At 40.6% G+C, this 17,402-nt stretch overlaps 1 protein-coding gene and 1 long non-coding RNA gene across 2 annotated transcripts in view; one reads left to right on the forward strand and one right to left on the reverse strand.

Moving 5' to 3' along the window:
- The window catches only part of HEPHL1 (hephaestin like 1), an 86,002-nt gene that overhangs the window by 53,266 nt on the left and 15,334 nt on the right, over positions 1 to 17,402 (forward strand). The window contains exons 10-13 of the mRNA XM_004051979.5: positions 947 to 1,097; positions 4,501 to 4,713; positions 7,279 to 7,492; positions 12,019 to 12,158. Of these exons, the coding sequence (XP_004052027.1) occupies positions 947 to 1,097; positions 4,501 to 4,713; positions 7,279 to 7,492; positions 12,019 to 12,158 (718 nt within the window). The remainder of the gene's footprint in view (positions 1 to 946; positions 1,098 to 4,500; positions 4,714 to 7,278; positions 7,493 to 12,018; positions 12,159 to 17,402) is intronic.
- Positions 1 to 17,402, reverse strand: part of LOC134756471 (uncharacterized) — a 64,463-nt gene that overhangs the window by 16,346 nt on the left and 30,715 nt on the right. The gene's annotated exons all lie outside the window — the stretch shown is intronic.

Raw genomic sequence — 17,402 nt, forward strand, 5'->3', positions numbered from 1 at the left:
CAAAAGAAGACATCTATCAGTTCTAAAGGAAAGCATACTGCAGCGATCTGTGATGCTGTGTGATCAGATAGGCTCAAATAGACTGATTAGGAATACATGCTGTGGGAAGTCATATCCACTGTCCCCTCAGTATCCACTCAAGTTAACATAATTTAGCTAAGTCTCGTCAGTTATATGAATTCATTATTTCACTCAAAAATGTATACTTGATGCCTGCTTTTCCAGGCATTTTTCTTGGTGATGCAGGTACAGAGAGGAATCCAAAGTGCTCCCATCCTCATGAAACTCACATTGCAGTAGGAAAAAGTTAAAAAAAAAACTTCATAAATAAAATAGTTTCAGGTGGAGATAAGTGCTATGAAGAATAAAATAGGGTAAAGTGAGTGAGTTTCTGGGCAGAAGATGGTGATAAGTTTAGAAGGGTGGTTAGGGAAGACCACTCTGATGAAATGACATGCAGAAAAGTGAACTGAGGAAGGGAGTTCTTCAATTCATGTTCCACAACACATGGAAAGACCCTGAGGCAGGAACGAGGTTGGTGTGTTCGTGGAAGAGCAAAAGGCTAGGGTGCCTGGAGCAAGCTAGGAGGTGAGTACAGGGAAATGAAGTCAGAGAGAGAAGCTGGGCCAGGGCTGGCAGGTCAGGGTAAGGAGAAAAAGTCCTTGAGGACCAGCCTGGCAACAGAGGCCAAAAGAGTAGAAAGCCTTCCAAGCAGGGGCTGATTTCCTTGGAGGACGGATGTAACAAGAAAGACAAATTTTCTGAGTGGGGAATAAATTCATCAGAGCAACATTCAGTATCCTTATTTAAAAATGACCTGCGAACTCTTGGGCTGATGTTGATCTGCCCTGACTTATTAATATTTTGTGTGAACTTTGAAGGAAAGCAATTCTGTGAATTCCTCCAAGCTGTACTTTTTATGTATTCATTTCTTTCTTCTCTGTAGAAAGGAATAGACAAGGAGTTTTACCTACTGTTCACAGTCTTTGATGAGAATCTGAGCAGATATTTTGATGAAAACATTCAGAAGTTTATCTGGCATCCCTTCAGCATTGACAAAGAAGATAAAGAGTTTGTGAAATCCAACCGAATGCATGGTATGACAAATGACATTCCCACCTGTAAACAAAAGGCTGACTTGCATTAGAAGTGAAAATGATTGGTGTGTTTGAATTATATTAATTTTGGTTTCTTGGATATTGTTCTTGGTCATGAGTAAGTTATTTCATGCCTTCAGCTTTAGATGGTATGGTGAAACCTCCCTATCTCTCAGAGATGTGAAATTTAATACTTCTAGAGCACTTTATCAGCCTTAGATGAAGGAACACAAATTTTAAACTAGCGGCCAGGCACAGTGGCTAACACCTGTAATCCCAGCACTTTGGGAGGCTGAGGTGGGCAGATCACGAGGTCAGGAGACCAGCCTGGCCAATATGGTGAAACCCCGTCTCTACTAAAAATACAAAACTTAGCTGGGCATGGTGGTGCGTGCCTATATTCCCAGCTACTCAGGAGGCTGAGGCAGGAGAATTGCTTGAACCCGGAGGTGGAGGTGCAGCGAGCCAAGTTTGTGCCACTGCACAGCCTGGGCGACAGAGTGAGACTCCGTCTAAAAAAAAAAAAAAAAAAAAATTAAACTAGCCAAGTTCACAGTATATCATAAATGTAGAAAATTACTGACAAACTACTCTCCCTTGGGTTCACAATAACATTAAGTCTGAAAACCAAAGTGACAATAGGAGATAATCATTACATAGCAAAGTGTCTATAATTAAGTAGTATGAATGATTTAATTAAGTAGTATGAGTGACTGGTGAGTGTTAATTTGTGAAACACTAGCTGTTCCTATCCCAGACCTTCATTTGAGAGGAATTACTTAATTCTCTCTCCCTGTCTCTTTGTATCAAGGGTTACAATAGCAAACCACCTGCTAATTGCTTGTGAGTAACACAGGATGTCATTACTCTTAGGCATATTACCTAAGGTAGCAGAATAATGAGAGTCCAGACTCAATGCCTACAAGAGTGTGCAGTCAATAAAAGTGCCTGAAGCAAGTAACGTAAGACAACAGGTGCTAACCTGCTTGTTTTAGGACCCAGCATAAAATCTATTTATTGCCTTTTAAAGCATTATGGAAGAATAACAAAATAGCCCTTAACCTCCCTTCCTTGCATGGAAGTAAAAAATAGTCCAAGGTTACAAGTGCCCCATGGCAACCAGGTCACAGACCCTATGGTCCCAGATGCTCATTTCCAACAGAGTCCCCTCTTGTGCCAATGGAAAGCACGGAGTAGTACATTTTCAGTGTCATCTTCTACAAAAGGTTTTGCTGTAACTGAATATGAATATTGTTTCCAAACTTCTTAGTAGACAATATAAAGGGGAAATTAAGGTGGAAATAAAGAAATATAGCAGTTTCTTGGTGGAGAAACTAAATTGTAAAAGAAATTTGTCATCAAAGAGGTTGGTCTTCATTTAAAAAGATAATAAACAACTGAATGAACTACATCAAATCCAGCCCCACCCTATTTTGGCAATGTGAAACTACTTTCATATTTAGAAATACAATATATAGTCCAGGCACTGTGGCTCACGCCTGTAATCCCAGCACTTTGGGAGGTCAAGGTGGGAGGATCACTTGCATCCAGGAGTTCAAGACCAGCCTGGGCAACTTAGTGAGACCCCATCTCTACAGAAAATACAAAATTAGCCAGGTATGGTGGTGTGCACCTGTATTCCCAGCTGCTACTCAGGAGGCTGAGGTAGGAGGTAGGAGGATCTCTTGAGCCCGGGAGGTTGAGGCTGAAGTAAGCATAATGGCTCCACTGCACTCCAGCCTGGGCAACAGGGTAAGACCCTCTCTCTCTTTAAATAAATAAATAAATAAATAAATAAATAAATAAATAAATAAATACAGGATATATCATTGTTAAAACAAAGTTCAAGGCAAATAATGCATCTTAATTCAAATGTCACATTAATTATAAACTAAGTTCTAGCTTCAGTCTTGCTTGCAGGGAGTGGAAGGAAGATAGCAACAAAGCCAAAAAGAAAGGGCCTGACATGGTGCACAATGCTTTGTGTTGTGTTTATTATATAGTCTGTATTCAAAACATGTTTATTGAAAGAAAGAATGGATGAGTGACTGTTGTAGAAAGAGAGGCTTTAACAAGCATTCCAAGGCAAGAGAAGATTCTCTACCAGCCAGCCAAGGACTGAATTTATTAGCACCTTGATTTATACTCAGATTTCATTAACATTTGATGGACAAGATTTAGATCATTTATTTGCAAAGACATTATCAAAGATTTTTTTTTCAGAAAATGTGGTGTCCTTCTCAGAAGTGCCAGAATTTCTTGGAATTTCTACTAATAATCCCAGATCTGAGTACAATTACCAAGCACCACTGGTTTTGCAGACACAGAAATATTAGGATAGTACAAAAGTAATTGTGGTTTTTGCAATTACTTTCAATGGCAAAAACTGCAATCACTTTTGCACCAACCTAACAAAAAGTAATTTTATTTGACAATGGGATTATAACAGAAGGTCACTCATGTGCATAATAGTTCCTTCCTGCTATAGGCTTAGTAGAGAGCAGGAGGGGGGTAGAAATATTTATTTCTCCAAGAAACATCAAGCATGAGACACAATTATGTGCATTCACCAGTCAGACATTGTGTTATATCATGGCTTTCATCCCCATGGGGTGAGAATGTGGTTTCTAAATTCTTCTCAAGGCACTTTTTCAGATAGCCACTATCAATGGATTGGGGTTGATGTCAAAGATAAAAACAATTTGCCACTCTGGAAGCACAGAGGGTCTTCATATCTAACTAATCATTATTTATTAATAAAGTCCCTCCAGTAATTGTACTGGGGTAAGGAAATATGAGTTATCATAAAGCAAATTTATTTACTCAAAGACTAACCTCATATAAGCTTAAGTACCCCCTAAAAAACAATCCCGCTCCACTAACTGCATATGCACATATACTGTCAATTGATTAAAAAATCTTTCAAATAATGCTGAATACGTGTAATCAGTAAAAGCATGTCTGATAACTTCTAGAATCAAATGCAAAGCCCACTGGCAAATGAGGGTCTTGTAGAATTCAATGAATTAATAACTGAGGAAGAGACATTTAACAAGGGAGATCATAGGAAAATAACCACAAAAGAAAAAGATTTTCATATCGAGAGCCTTAGAGAAGAGTATGGGGAAATTATTTCATAAACAATCTGATTTATCCCTTAGTCATTCTTAGAATTAGTGTCCTTGCATATGTGTTGTTAAAGATAACATTTAAATAATTTCCTTATATTTTCATTATTCCTTGTTAATTTTGGTCTCCGTTTTAAGTGGATTCACCATGTGGCTTTTCCCTGGTACTGTTTATTCTCTGAAAACAAGGATCTTTTGTAAACAGTTTACATATTTGAAGCTCCCCTGCCCCATACACACTGATAATTTTTCACCATCTTTCTTCTTCCATTTAGCTGTTAACGGCTACATGTATGGCAACCAGCCAGGCTTAAACATGTGTAAAAGGGATAGAGTTTCCTGGCATCTGATTGGATTGGGCACTGACACTGACATGCATGGAATTGTTTTTCAAGGGAACACCATCCACCTACGAGGGACTCACCGAGACTCCCTGGCCCTGTTTCCCCACATGGCCACAACAGCATTCATGCAGCCGGACCACGCAGGTAAACTTGCTGGGTCCATCTCAGGTGACCAGATTTCTACCTTCAGGCTCATCCTCTTAGAGTCCTCCCACAGAAGAAATTGGTAGACTTTGTGCACTTCAAGTGGTGTAGAAATAGATATAGTCTTGATTAGAATCAGAGAATCCTGACTTATTAGTCCAAACACATAGTATAAGGGACAAAGGGGAAATATCTAAAATAGCATCCACAAAACAGAAGTGGGAGCCTTCTAAAGTCTTTGGTGCATAAATCCTAGGAGAATGTTTTTGATTCACAGTCCATAAAAATTCAGCCCTGATAAAGTGGATATGTTTTGCTCTCACTGAGCATGAACATAATTTCAGTTGCTTCTCTGAAGCATCTACCAGGCATGGACATCCCAGTGGATGCTTCCAGATTACAGATGTAGCCATAACTGCAGCCTGGTCTCTCTTCTGTAGGTACTGATAACAGCCTTTTGATTGGGGGAATTCTCTGTTTTCATTCTGTTGGGCACCCTTGGTTTCCCAACAGGGCAAGCTGCATTAGATCTGGAATTTATGGAGACCCCTGTATAATGCCAGTACCTGGAACTTCTTCTCTTAGAGATTCCAAGCTAATGAGATAATTGGGGCGTTTTCATAAAAGATCTAGAGCAACACGTGGTAGCACATGCTAATCACTGCATGAAAAGTGAGGAGAACAAGCCCTATAGACATTGAACATGTTTTTCCAAACCAATTTTTTCATCAGTCTTAACAAGAAACCAATATGCTACCTAAGATGAGTACTTGCTGTTTACTAATGGATGTTCTACTTCTTTGCTTTCCACTGGAACTGCAGTTTAGATGTCTCTGTGTCATCAGTTAAGAACTTGAGGCTTGGGCTTCAAAATCTTTGCCTAAGGACTGCCTGAGACTAGGAGCTCCATAGTCTTTTCTATGTGAACTTTTCCTAGTGTCCAGTCTCTGTACATTAGTATAGTTGATCAATTATGAATTACTCAAATCAAGAGATGCCTTGGACACAACTTTTTTTTTTAATACGCTCTTCAAGACCAAAGAGAGGAGGGGATTGGGAAATAGCCAAATCATTTTAATTCATAGAAATAGGCACTCAAAGTTAGAGCTGCCCAGAATAATTTTAGAAATGGAGCTACTTATTCTAGTGCTTTGATCATTACTCCATGTGTCCTATACATTTCTAAAGAGCTTCACAACAGTGTTTTCCAGTTTATGTTTGGTGATAAGCATAAATCTGTGACTGCTTAAAAGCTTAGTCATTTCACCAATTCCTGTCCCTTACCTATAAGTCAAGAAGGAGGGTGCTCAAGAGTGGGTAGAGTAGACTATATGCTGCAACTCAAACATTTCCATGTTCTTCTATTATTATTATCATTATTATTAGTTTTGTTTTCTTCTTCATGCTACCTTGTCTAAGATCCTCTTTGTTCTTAGAGGAGACAATTCCTCAACTATTGAAGTGCCATGATCAATACATAAACAATAGGCTGCCTGGAAAAAACAAATGTAGGGGACAGTCTTTCCAAGACTGTCTTCAAAGGTATCTTCTCTGTGGTTTCATATAAAGACCCTTCCTCATGTGTCCTCATCAGTGCCTGGGTGTGCTTGGTACCCATTGAATCAACCCATTGAATTTTTACTCATCTAAAAGGAGTAACTAGGCGATGTTTAGACAACAGAGTTACATGTATAGCAAGATAGAGGATACCTCTGTACATTGTAGAAGGTTAATGAAAGGTACACTCATCCCTCACCTCTAAAAACAGAGGCTACTAGAGAAAGGGGAGGAAGATTTATTGATCCAATATTTTCATTGAGAGTTAATATCTTCAATAATTTTATCTGTCTTATGTGATTTTATGGTGAGTTAAGAAATATCTATCTGATGCCAATGCATCTAGAAAATTCAATCTAAAAATTACATAATTTTTGACAGACAGGATTGTCAGTATTATGTAGAAAAATCTAATTGATTGTTTTTCTGTTTTCTGTTTCCTTTTCATTTAGCATAATGTAGACCTATCATTGGAAATGAGAAACTTCTTTGCTCAAGGGCTTAATGAAGTAACACATTTGGCTTTAATAATAATAACACTTACATATTTATTGCACTTTAGAATTTATGAAATCCTTTAGGGCAAAATACTCATCAGAAATATGGCTTAATTTGAACCTTGCCTAGGATAATCATCTTACAGGTAATTAGTTCTTTTTAAACTGGGCTGGACTAAGACAGTCATTGGTGATTTTCCAGGAGAGACTGTCTTCTAATAGGTGTGAATTATATGGGAGACCCAGAAAAGTCATTTCTTGGTAGCAATATTGTAAGTTTCTTTTTTTATAACAAATGAATTTTGGACAGTATCTTTCTCTCCACAGAAGTAAATATATTCAAAGTAATCTATTCCCCCTGAGGTCTGATTTTAAACTACTAGACAACTGGTATTTTAAAAATCCACCTAACTGGTTATTTTGGAATAAAATATGCAGGTTTGCTAAAAACAGACCATCACCAACAAAAATACCGAGCACCACACTCAATGCCGAGCCATTTCTCTTGCAGGTATTTTTAGGGTGTTTTGTGCCACCATGCCCCACCTCTCGAGAGGCATGGGTCAGATCTATGAGGTCAGCAGCTGTGACAACAGGGACCCTTCTGAGCAGCGGTACGGGATGATAAGAACTTTTTACATCGCCGCTGAAGAAGTAGAATGGGATTATGCCCCTAACAAAAACTGGGAGTTCGAAAAGCAGCACGTGGACGCAAGAGGGGAAAGGTACCACAGGCGCCGCCGCTAGGGCTCCTCGGTGGGATCGCGCATGCTCCGTAGGTCTTTAGTAAGTGTGGCTCCCTGCAAATTCCCAGGTTGTGTCTGCACAGTTCCGGCCGACAGAGACTTTTACTTATGTGCACAGATTAGGGAAGCTGCCCACCTCGGCCTCCGGAAGGCAGCGTGCGGTGTCTCGCAGGCCCTCGGCGGGCTCTGCTGGGTGGTCATGGGATGCAGGGCGTGCCTGGGAGTGCGTGTGCAGGGTGAAAAGGCTCAGGGAAAGAGGCAGATCACATGGTTATAGTGGGGCTGGGAAGACAAAAAGGGCCAGAGAAGGCAGAGAGGGTGTATGATGTGGGGTGAGAGGATGGGCTGCTGTGGATGCAGGACCTCAGGAAAGGTTGAGGCTGAGCCATTGGCAGAGCGCTGCTCTAAGTGGGGGACCACCAAGGAGGGACAGGAGGCCATTGCCTTGTAAGAGACTCCGGGATCGGGGTAGGAAGAACAGGTTTCTCTACTAGGCCCTGTGCCCAGAAAGTCTGCAAGACTGGCCCTCCCTTAACAGTGCTGTTGGCCAGTGGTGCATGCCCAAGACTCAGCAGCTCCTCAGGCCGCCAGCAGCCTTGTAAGCATTGCTCCTCCAGGGCGCTAAGCCCAGAGTCCAGGAACCAAGATCCCTAGGGTGCACTGGGATGGAGTTAAACAAGGGAGAAGGCATGCGCAGACCACAGACCTCCTCCCCCAGGGCTAATCCCCTCCCTCCACAGCAACCCACTGCCTGGTATTACTGTTCTGATATGCAGATGAGGAAACTTGGACGCAAAGAGTTAAGGCGCCCAACTAGACATTGGCAGAGTTAGAATTGAACATAGATCTTTTGAAAGACAAATAAATCCACGTTCTCTCCGGCACACTACATTGTCCCTCCTGGCCCAGTTCCTCTTTGTTCTTTATTGCCACCTACCCTCGCCCCCTGCCACCATACTCCCCTCCCCTCACCTCATAGACATCCTCCGTGGCTGCGAGACAAACACGACATGCTACTGTTCCTATCTTAACACAAGTATTTCTTTTCTTATTTATTGGCCTTTGTTTTGAGGGGCTGTACTTATGGAAAAGAGAGTATAATGGTTCTACCTTCTGGATACACTTTTTTTTTTAAGATTTCCCTTAAGAACAGGAGAATTTTAAATCCATTCAATTACTCACTAACCTATTTGTTAGGCCAAACACCTGTATTCTGCAAAACGAGTGCTGCCAATACAAGCTGAAGACTGGTGCTGGTACAGTGGAAAATGAAATGAATTCCAATCTGGCCCTTTCTAAAATGATTATTTCATTAAAAGGCTACCATAACTAAAGAAATAATTGTATAATAATTTTGTCATGTGTACAATCTTAGCCCATGAATGTATAAAAATATAGCCTTTATGATGTTCTTACAACTAATATGAACTCCTACTTTAAGTCTCCATCCCACGGGGCTAGCAGGAAGGTCTAGCTTCAGTCTTCTGAGACTCCCTCCCAAGTGACATAAGGAGATAAAATGTGCTGGTGGGGAAGGGGGTGCAATGCCATAATTACACCTTCCCCTGTCACTCTGACTCTTGCCCATACATAGATGAAAGCAAAGTGAGATAAGGACAAGTTCACATGTTCAAAGTTTAACAAATGCTGTAGATAACAATTCAGTATGGAATTGAAATGGCAGTTCTCTTAGGGCACATCTGAGGCATGTCTGTAGATAAGAGCCCAGTGACACATACCCCTTCTGCACCCTAGTTTCTATGTCTCTGCCGTTTGTCCCATGGCCATGGTAGGAGCCCATCTGGTTTTTGAACCATTTGTGGGTACAGGCTATCCCTGAGACATTTATTATCTTGGTCAGCATAGGCCCTCTGCCCCACCTTGGGACCTAGAAGTCTTTCTTTGGGGCTTCCTAAAACATGCTGGGAAGGCCTCAGCATCCCAGAAAGCCAACAAATGGGACCATCAGTACAATGTCCAGGGGAACTTTATGCAGTGGGAGGAAATTTGAAAACAGAAATTAAGCTGCTATGAAAAAATAAAGTTGTATTCCTAGTACTCCTGAGCTTGTAGACTGATACGTGTGTGATTTAGTCATCCTGAGATTCTCCACAATAAACCACTGCCTATTGAGCAGCTACTGTGGACCAGGCATTCTGCTAGGGATTTTACAAACCTTATCTGACATAACCCTTACAACACACCTGACCTACTCCACCAGTTTTTGCTCAGCATCTCTTGCACCATTCTCACAAGATGATGAAAAAGCAAGTGCTTACATAGCGCTGAACATGGGTCTGACATGTGCTTTACAGATACTGACTCACATGACCCTCATATCAATTCCATGAGGTAGAGGAATTATTATCAGCCTGGTTTGCAGTGGAGAAAGCTGGGAAACGGTGGAATGTGGCTACAGGTTCTGCACTGGTCACTACCACATGTAACTGGGACTCCTGAAAAATGAAAGTAGAAGAAAAGTTCTCTTCCCTTGGAAGTCATACAGTCTAGGGTGGAAGTATACATGCATTTATTAAATACCTACTATATGCTAGGCATTGTGCAATGTGCTGGTGAAACAGTATGGAGGATAGACAAGGTCCTTTCCCACACAGAATTCCTGGTCCATGGTAAGACTTTAGAACAAGTATGTTCTATGAGAGGGGAAGGGTAGAGTGCAACAGGAGATATGGCAGAAGCACACAGCCCTGTCTTGAGGAAAGGTAGGGAGAAGGTTGGTAGTCGGCGGGGGCTTCTGGGAGGAAGTAGTCTTTGAGTTGGGACATGAAGAGTAGTCCACTTGAAGAGGAAGGAAGCATGTTCGTGGCAGAGGGAACAACCTGTGTAAAGGCCTGGAGGTGAGGGAGAGCACATCATGTTCAAGAGAGTGAATGTTTAGAATGACCAGAACATACAGCCTAGGGGCTAGTGATGGGAAATGAGGCTCAGGAGGTGGCAAAGGCAGATAGTGAGGCTTGAGAGCCAAATTGAGGAGTTTGGCAGTGGGAAATCATAAAAAGGCTTAACATCAACGTTGTTAAATGTATAGCTTAGGATTCCTCTGCCTGCAGTGTGTGAATAGAGGGCAAAGAGGAGTACAGGTGGCAGGGAAAATGATTAGGAACAATTCCACCCAACCTAGGTAAGTATTACAAGTGGCTGAGATAAGAATGAAAGCTCCCTCAATGGAAGGGGTGGGTCTCACTGTATTTTAGAGATAAAATTAATAGATTTTAAAAATCTGTCTTTTGTGATGATCTGCCTTGGTAATAGATGAAATGTACTATACATGTAAGGTACATATACAGTCTATCCTCGTTATTTGTAGATTGTGCTTTTGCAAATTTGCCTACTTGCTAAAATTTATTTTTAACCCCAAAATCAATTCCTGTGACATTTTTTTGGTCATTTGCAGGTACCTGTAGAGTGGCAAAAAATTTACGTTGCCTGATGCACACATTTTCAGCTGAGGTCAAACAAGGAGTCTCTCTGCCTTCTTGTTTCAGCTCTCATACTGTAAACAAATGTCCTTGTTTTCAGATTATTTAGTGCCATCGTTTTTGCACTTGTGTGCTTTATGCTGGTGCTTTCACTGTTTAAAATGCCCCCTTCAACAGAGTGCTGAAGCAGTGTCCTCAGTGTAAGAAGCCTCTGATGTGCCTTACACATGTGAGAGGGGCTTTGTTCCTGCATGAGTTACAGTGCTGTTGGCTGTTGAGCTCAGTGTTAATGAGCTCAACAGTGTTAATGCTGTCGAGCTCAGCAATATATATTAAATAAAGTGTGTTTAAAAAGAAACAGACATAAAACAAGGTTATATATTGATCTGTTGATGAACATATTGTGACCAGAGGTTTGCAGGAACCTAACCCTATATTTTCCCTAGGAACAATGGTTCGGTCTTTATTAGTCCAGTTATCACAATGACTTTCTAGAACATAACTAGGGTGAATAACAAGTATCAACTGTATCTATCTATATTTGTATATGGATGTATACACAATACATGACTATGGTCCTTCTTGAGATCTTTCAAAGTGGAAAAGCATTACCATGTACAGAAAGATGCATATCAAATCTGGAGAAACTCAGGGTGGTAGAGGGTGGACGTGTATGTGTGTGTGTGTGTGTGTGTGATGACACACACATGCAGATGCAAGTGTGTAAGGTTAGATGGTCCCAGAAGAGAGGCGCAACCTCGAAGGATACTTAGGAGTCTCTGAGGTTGGCCCTACTCAGTGCTTAGCAGAAGATTACAACCGTGATTTCCAAGGGTGGGCCATGGACTGGTGCTGGGCTGCCCATATCAGAACTGAAGGAGCTTTAAAGCGCAGATGCCTGGCCTCACTCCCAGAAAGTCTGGTGCAAAAGGCCTGCTCCCCAGGGAGCACTTGATCACAGCCAGGTTTGGGGAGCACTTCTCCAGATTACCCCTGAATCACTTAGAAGCGCTAAAGCTTTTCTGCTTTCTGACAACTTTAATTTCTGATGCTTCTGATTTGCAGACATGGAGATATATTTATGAACCGCACTGAAAATTGGATTGGCTCTCAGTACAAGAAGGTGGTTTACAGGGAATACACGGATGGAGAATTTGTGGAGATCAAAGCCCGACCACCACGAGAGGAGCACTTAGAACTCCTGGGTATGGCACAGATTTCAGGCGTGCACTGTCAGCCCCAAGCATGTGCATGCACACATACTCATGTGTTCTGTTACACTTGTGGCTAAGAAAGGACAGAAGAAACAGAGTAGCTTGACTGCGTTCCTCCAAGTGTAATATCTTCCTGCTCTACCATTATCAGGGAGTGTGCTGAGTGCTCAACTCATACAAAAAATAGTCATAATAGGACTACCAGATAATACACAAATAGGAATCCATGACATCAGGGCAGTCTAACTGGTGTATGATAGCCTAAAGCTTCTTTCCAACCCCTATACTGAGCCAGGAAATTTTTTTTTAAATCCTCCAGCAGATATATATATATATATATATATATATATATATATATATATATATATATATATATATATAACTTTAAGTTCTAGGGTACATGTGCACAACCTGCAGGTTTGTTACATACGTATACATGTGCCATGTTGGTGTGCTGCACCCATTAACTCATCATTTACATTAGGTATATCTCCTAATGCTATCCCTCCCCCCTGCCCCTACCCCACGACAGGCCCTGGTGTGTGATGTTCCCCTTCCTGTGTCCAAATGTTCTCATTGTTCAATTTCCATCTATGAGTGAGAACATGCGGTGTTTGGTTTTTTGTCCTTGCGATAGTTTGCTGAGAATGATGGTTTCCAGCTTCATCCATGTCCCTACAAAGGACATGAACTCATCATTTTTTATGGCTGCATAGTATTCCATGGTGTATATGTGCCACATTTTCTTAATCCAGTCTATCATTGCTGGACATTTGGGTTGGTTCCAAGTCTTTGCTATTGTGAATAGTGCCACAATAAACATACATGTGCATGTGTCTTTATAGCAGCATGATTTATAATCCTTTGGGTATATATCCAGTAATGGGATGGCTGGGTCAAATGGTATTTCTAGTTCTAGATCCTTGAGGAATTGCCACACTGTCTTCCACAATGGTTTAACTAGTTTACAGTCCCACCAACAGTGTAAAAGTGTTCCTATTTCTCCACATCCTCTCCAGCACCTGTTGTTTCCTGACATTTTAATGATCGCCATTGTAACTGGTATGAGATGGTATCTCACTGTGGTTTTGATTTGCATTTCTCTGATGGCCAGTGATGATGAGCATTTTTTCATGTGTCTGTTGGCTGCATAAATGTCTTCTTTTGAGAAGCGTCTGTTCATATCCTTCACCCACTTGTTGATAGGGTTGTTTTTTTCTTGTAAATTTGTTTGAGTTCTTTGTAGATTCTGGATATTAGCCCTTTGCCAGATGATTAGATTGCAAAAATATTCTACCATTCTGTAGATTGCCTGTTCACTCTGATGGTAGTTTCTTTTGCTGTGCAGGAGCTCTTTAGTTTAATTAGATACGATTTGTCAATTTTGGCTTTTGTTGCCATTGCTTTTGGTGTTTTAGACATGAAGTCCTTGCCCATACCTACATCCTGAGTAGTATTGCCTAGGTTTTCTTCTAGGGTTTTTATGGTTTTAGGTCTAACATTTAAGTCTTTAATCAATCTTGAATTAATTTTTGTATAAGGTGTAAGGAAGGGATCCAGTTTCAGCTTTCTACATATGGCTAGCCAGTTTTCCCAGCACCATTTATTAAATAGGGAATCTTTCCTCATTTCTTGTTTTTGTCAGGTTTGTCAAAGATCAGATTGTTGTACATGTGTGGTATTATTTCTGAGGGCTCTGTTCTGTTCCATTGGTCTATATCTTTGTTTTGGTACCAGTACCATGCTGTTTTGGCTACTATAGCCTTGTAGTACAGTTTGAAGTCAGGTAGCATGATGCCTCCAGCTTAGTTCTTTTGGCTTAGGATTGACTTGGCAATGTGGGCTCTTTTTTGGTTCCATATGAACTTTAAAGTAGTTTTTTCCAATTCTGTGAAGAAAGTCATTGGTAGCTTGATGGGGATGGCATTGAATCTATAAATTACCTTGGGCAATGGCAGTATGGCCATTGGGAAATGGCAGTATGGCCATTTTCATGATATTGATTCTCCCTATCCATAAGCATGGAATATTCTTCCGTTTGTTTGTGTCCTCTTTTATTTTGTTGAGCAGTGGTTTGTAGTTCTCCTTGAAGAGGTCCTTCACATCCCTTGTAAGTTGGATTCCTAGGTATTTTATTCTCTTTGAAGCAATTGTGAATGGGAGTTCATGATTTAGCTCTCTGTTTGTCTGTTATTGGTGTATAAGAATGCTTGTGATTTTTGCACATTGATTTTGTATCCTGAGACTTTGCTGAAGTTGCTTATCAGCTTAAGGAGATTTTGGGCTGAGACAATGGGGTTTTCTAAATATACAACCATGTCATCTGCAAACAGGGACAATTTGACTTCCTCTATTCCTAATTGAATACCCTTTATTTCTCTCTCCTGCCTGATTGCCCTGGCCAGAACTTCCAACACTATGTTGAATAGGAGTGGTGAGAGAGGGCATCCCTGTCTTGTGCCAGTTTTCAAAGGGGAATGCTTCCGGTTTTTGCCCATTCAATATGATATCAGCTGTGGGTTTGTCATAGATAGCTCTTATTATTTTGAGATACATCCCATGAATACCTAATTTATTGAGAGTTTTTAGCATGAAGGGCTGTTGAATTTTTTCTAAGGTCTGTTCTGCAGCTATTGAGATAATCACGTGGTTTTTGTCTTTGGTTCTGTTTATGTGATGGATTACGTTTATTGATTTGCGTTATGTTGAACCAGTCTTGCATCCCAGGGATGAAGCCGACTTGATCATGGTGGATAAACTTTTTGATGTGCTGCTGGATTCGTTTGCCAGTATTTTATTGAGGATTTTTGCATCAATGTTCATTAGGGATATTGGTCTAAAAGTCTTTTTTTTTGTTGTGTCTGCCAGGCTTTGGTATCAGAATGATGCTGGCCTCATAAAATGAGTTAGGGAGGATTCCCTCTTTTTCTATTGATTGGAATAGTTTCAGAAGGAATGGTACCAGCTCCTCCTCGTACCTCTGGTAGAATTTCGCTGTAAATATGTCTGGTCCTGGACTTTATTTGTTTGGTAGGCTATTAATTATTGCCTCAATTTCAGAACATGTTATTGGTCTATTCAGTAATTCAACTTCTTCCTGGTTTAGTCTTGGGAGGGTGTATGTGTCGAGGAATTTATCCATTTCTTCTAGATTTTCTAGTTTATTTGCATAGAGGTGTTTATAGTATTCTCTGATGGTAGTTTGTATTTCTGTGGGATCAGTGGTGATATCCCCTTTATCATTTTTTATTGCGCCTATTTGATTCTTCTCTCTTTTCTTCTTTGTTAGTCTTGCTAGCAGTCTGTCAATTTTGTTGATCTTTTCAAAAAACCAGCTCCTGGATTCATTTATTTTTTGAAGGCTTTTTTGTGTCTCTCTCTCCTTCAGTTCTGCTCTGATCTTAGTTATTTCTTGCCTTCGGCTAGCTTTTGAATGTGTTTGCTCTTGCTTCTCTAGTTATTTTAATTGTGCTGTTAGTGTGTCAATTTTAGATCTTTCCTGCTTTCTCTTGTGGGCATTTAGTGCTATAAACTTCCCTCTACACACTGCTTTAAATGTGTCCCAGAGATTCTGGTATGTTGTGTCTTTGTTCTCATTGGTTTCAAAGAACATCGATTTCTGCCTTCATTTTGTTATGTACCCAGTAGTCATTCAGGAGCAGGTTGTTCAGTTTCCATGTAGTTGAGTGATTTTTGAGTGAGTTTCTTAATCCTGAGTTCTAGTTTGATTGCACTGTGGTCTGAGAGACAGTTTGTTATAATTTCTGTTCTTTTACATTTGCTCAGTAGTGCTTTACTTCCAACTATGTGGTCAGTTTTGGAATAAGTGCGATGTGGTGCTGAGAAGAATGTTTATTCTGCTGATTTGGGGTAGAGAGTTCTGTAGGTGTCTATCAGGTCTGCTTGGTGCAGAGCTGAGTTCAATTCCTGGATATCCTTGTTAACTTTCTGTCTCATTGATCTGTCTAATGTTGACAGTGGGGTGTTAAAGTCTCCCATTATTATTGTGTGGGAGTCTAAATCTCTTTGTAGGTCTCTAAGGACTTGCTTTATGAATCTGGGTGCTCCTGCATTGGGTGTATATATATTTAGGTTAGTTAGCTCTTCTTGTTGAATTGATCCCTTTACCATTATGTAATGGCCTTCTTTGTCTCTTCTGATCTTTGTTGGCTTAAAGTCTGTTTTATCAGAGACTAGGATTGCAACCCCTGCCTTTTTTGTTTTCCATTTGCTTAGTAGATCTTCCTTCATCCCTTTATTCTGAGCCTGTGTGTGTCTCTGCACGTGAGATGGGCCTCCTGAATACAGCACACTGATGGGTCTTGACTCTTTATCCAATTTGCCAGTCTTTGTCTTTTAATTGGAGCATTTCACCCATTTACATTTAAGGTTAATATTGTTATGTGTGAATTTGATCCTGTCATTATGATGTTGGCTGGTTATTTCGCTCATTAGTTGATGCAGTTTCTTCCTAGCATCGATGATCTTTACAATTTGGCATGTTTTTGCAGTGGCTGGTACTGATTGTTCCTTTCCATGTTTAGTGCTTCCTTCAGGAGCTCTTGTAAGGCAGGCCTGGTGGTGACAAAATCTCTCAGCATTTGCTTGTCTGTAAAGGATTTTATTTCTCCACTTATGAAGCTTAGTTTGGCTGGATATGAAATTCTGAGTTGAAAATTCTTTTCTTTAAGTATGTTAAATATTGGCCCCCACTCTCTTCTGGCTTGTAGAGTTTCTGCTGAGAGATCTGCTGTTAGTCTGATGGGCTTCCCTTTGTGGGTAACCCGACCTTTCTCTCTGGCTGCCCATAACATTTTTTCCTTCATTTCAACTTTGGTGAATCTGACAGTTATGTGTCTTGGAGTTGCTCTTCTCGAGGAGTATCTTTGTGGCATTCTCTGTATTTCCTGAATCTGAATGTTGGCCTGCCTTGCTAGGTTGGGGAAGTTCTCCTGGATAATATCCTGCAGAGTGTTTTCCAACTTGATTCCATTCTCCTCGTCACTTTCAGGTACACCAGTCAGACGCAGATTTGGTCTTTTCACATAGTCCCATATTTCTTGGAGGCTTTGTTCGTTTCTTTTTACTCTTTTTTCTCTAAACTTCTCTTCTCACTTCATTTCATTCATTTGATCTTCTATCACTGATACCCTTTCTTCCAGTTGATCAAATCGACTACTGAAGCTTGTGCATTCATTATGTAGTTCTCGTGCGATGGTTTTCAGCTCTATCACG

Source organism: Gorilla gorilla, chromosome 9, assembly GCF_029281585.2.
Source record: "Gorilla gorilla gorilla isolate KB3781 chromosome 9, NHGRI_mGorGor1-v2.1_pri, whole genome shotgun sequence".
In the NCBI taxonomy this organism is placed as follows: Eukaryota; Metazoa; Chordata; class Mammalia; order Primates; family Hominidae; genus Gorilla; species Gorilla gorilla.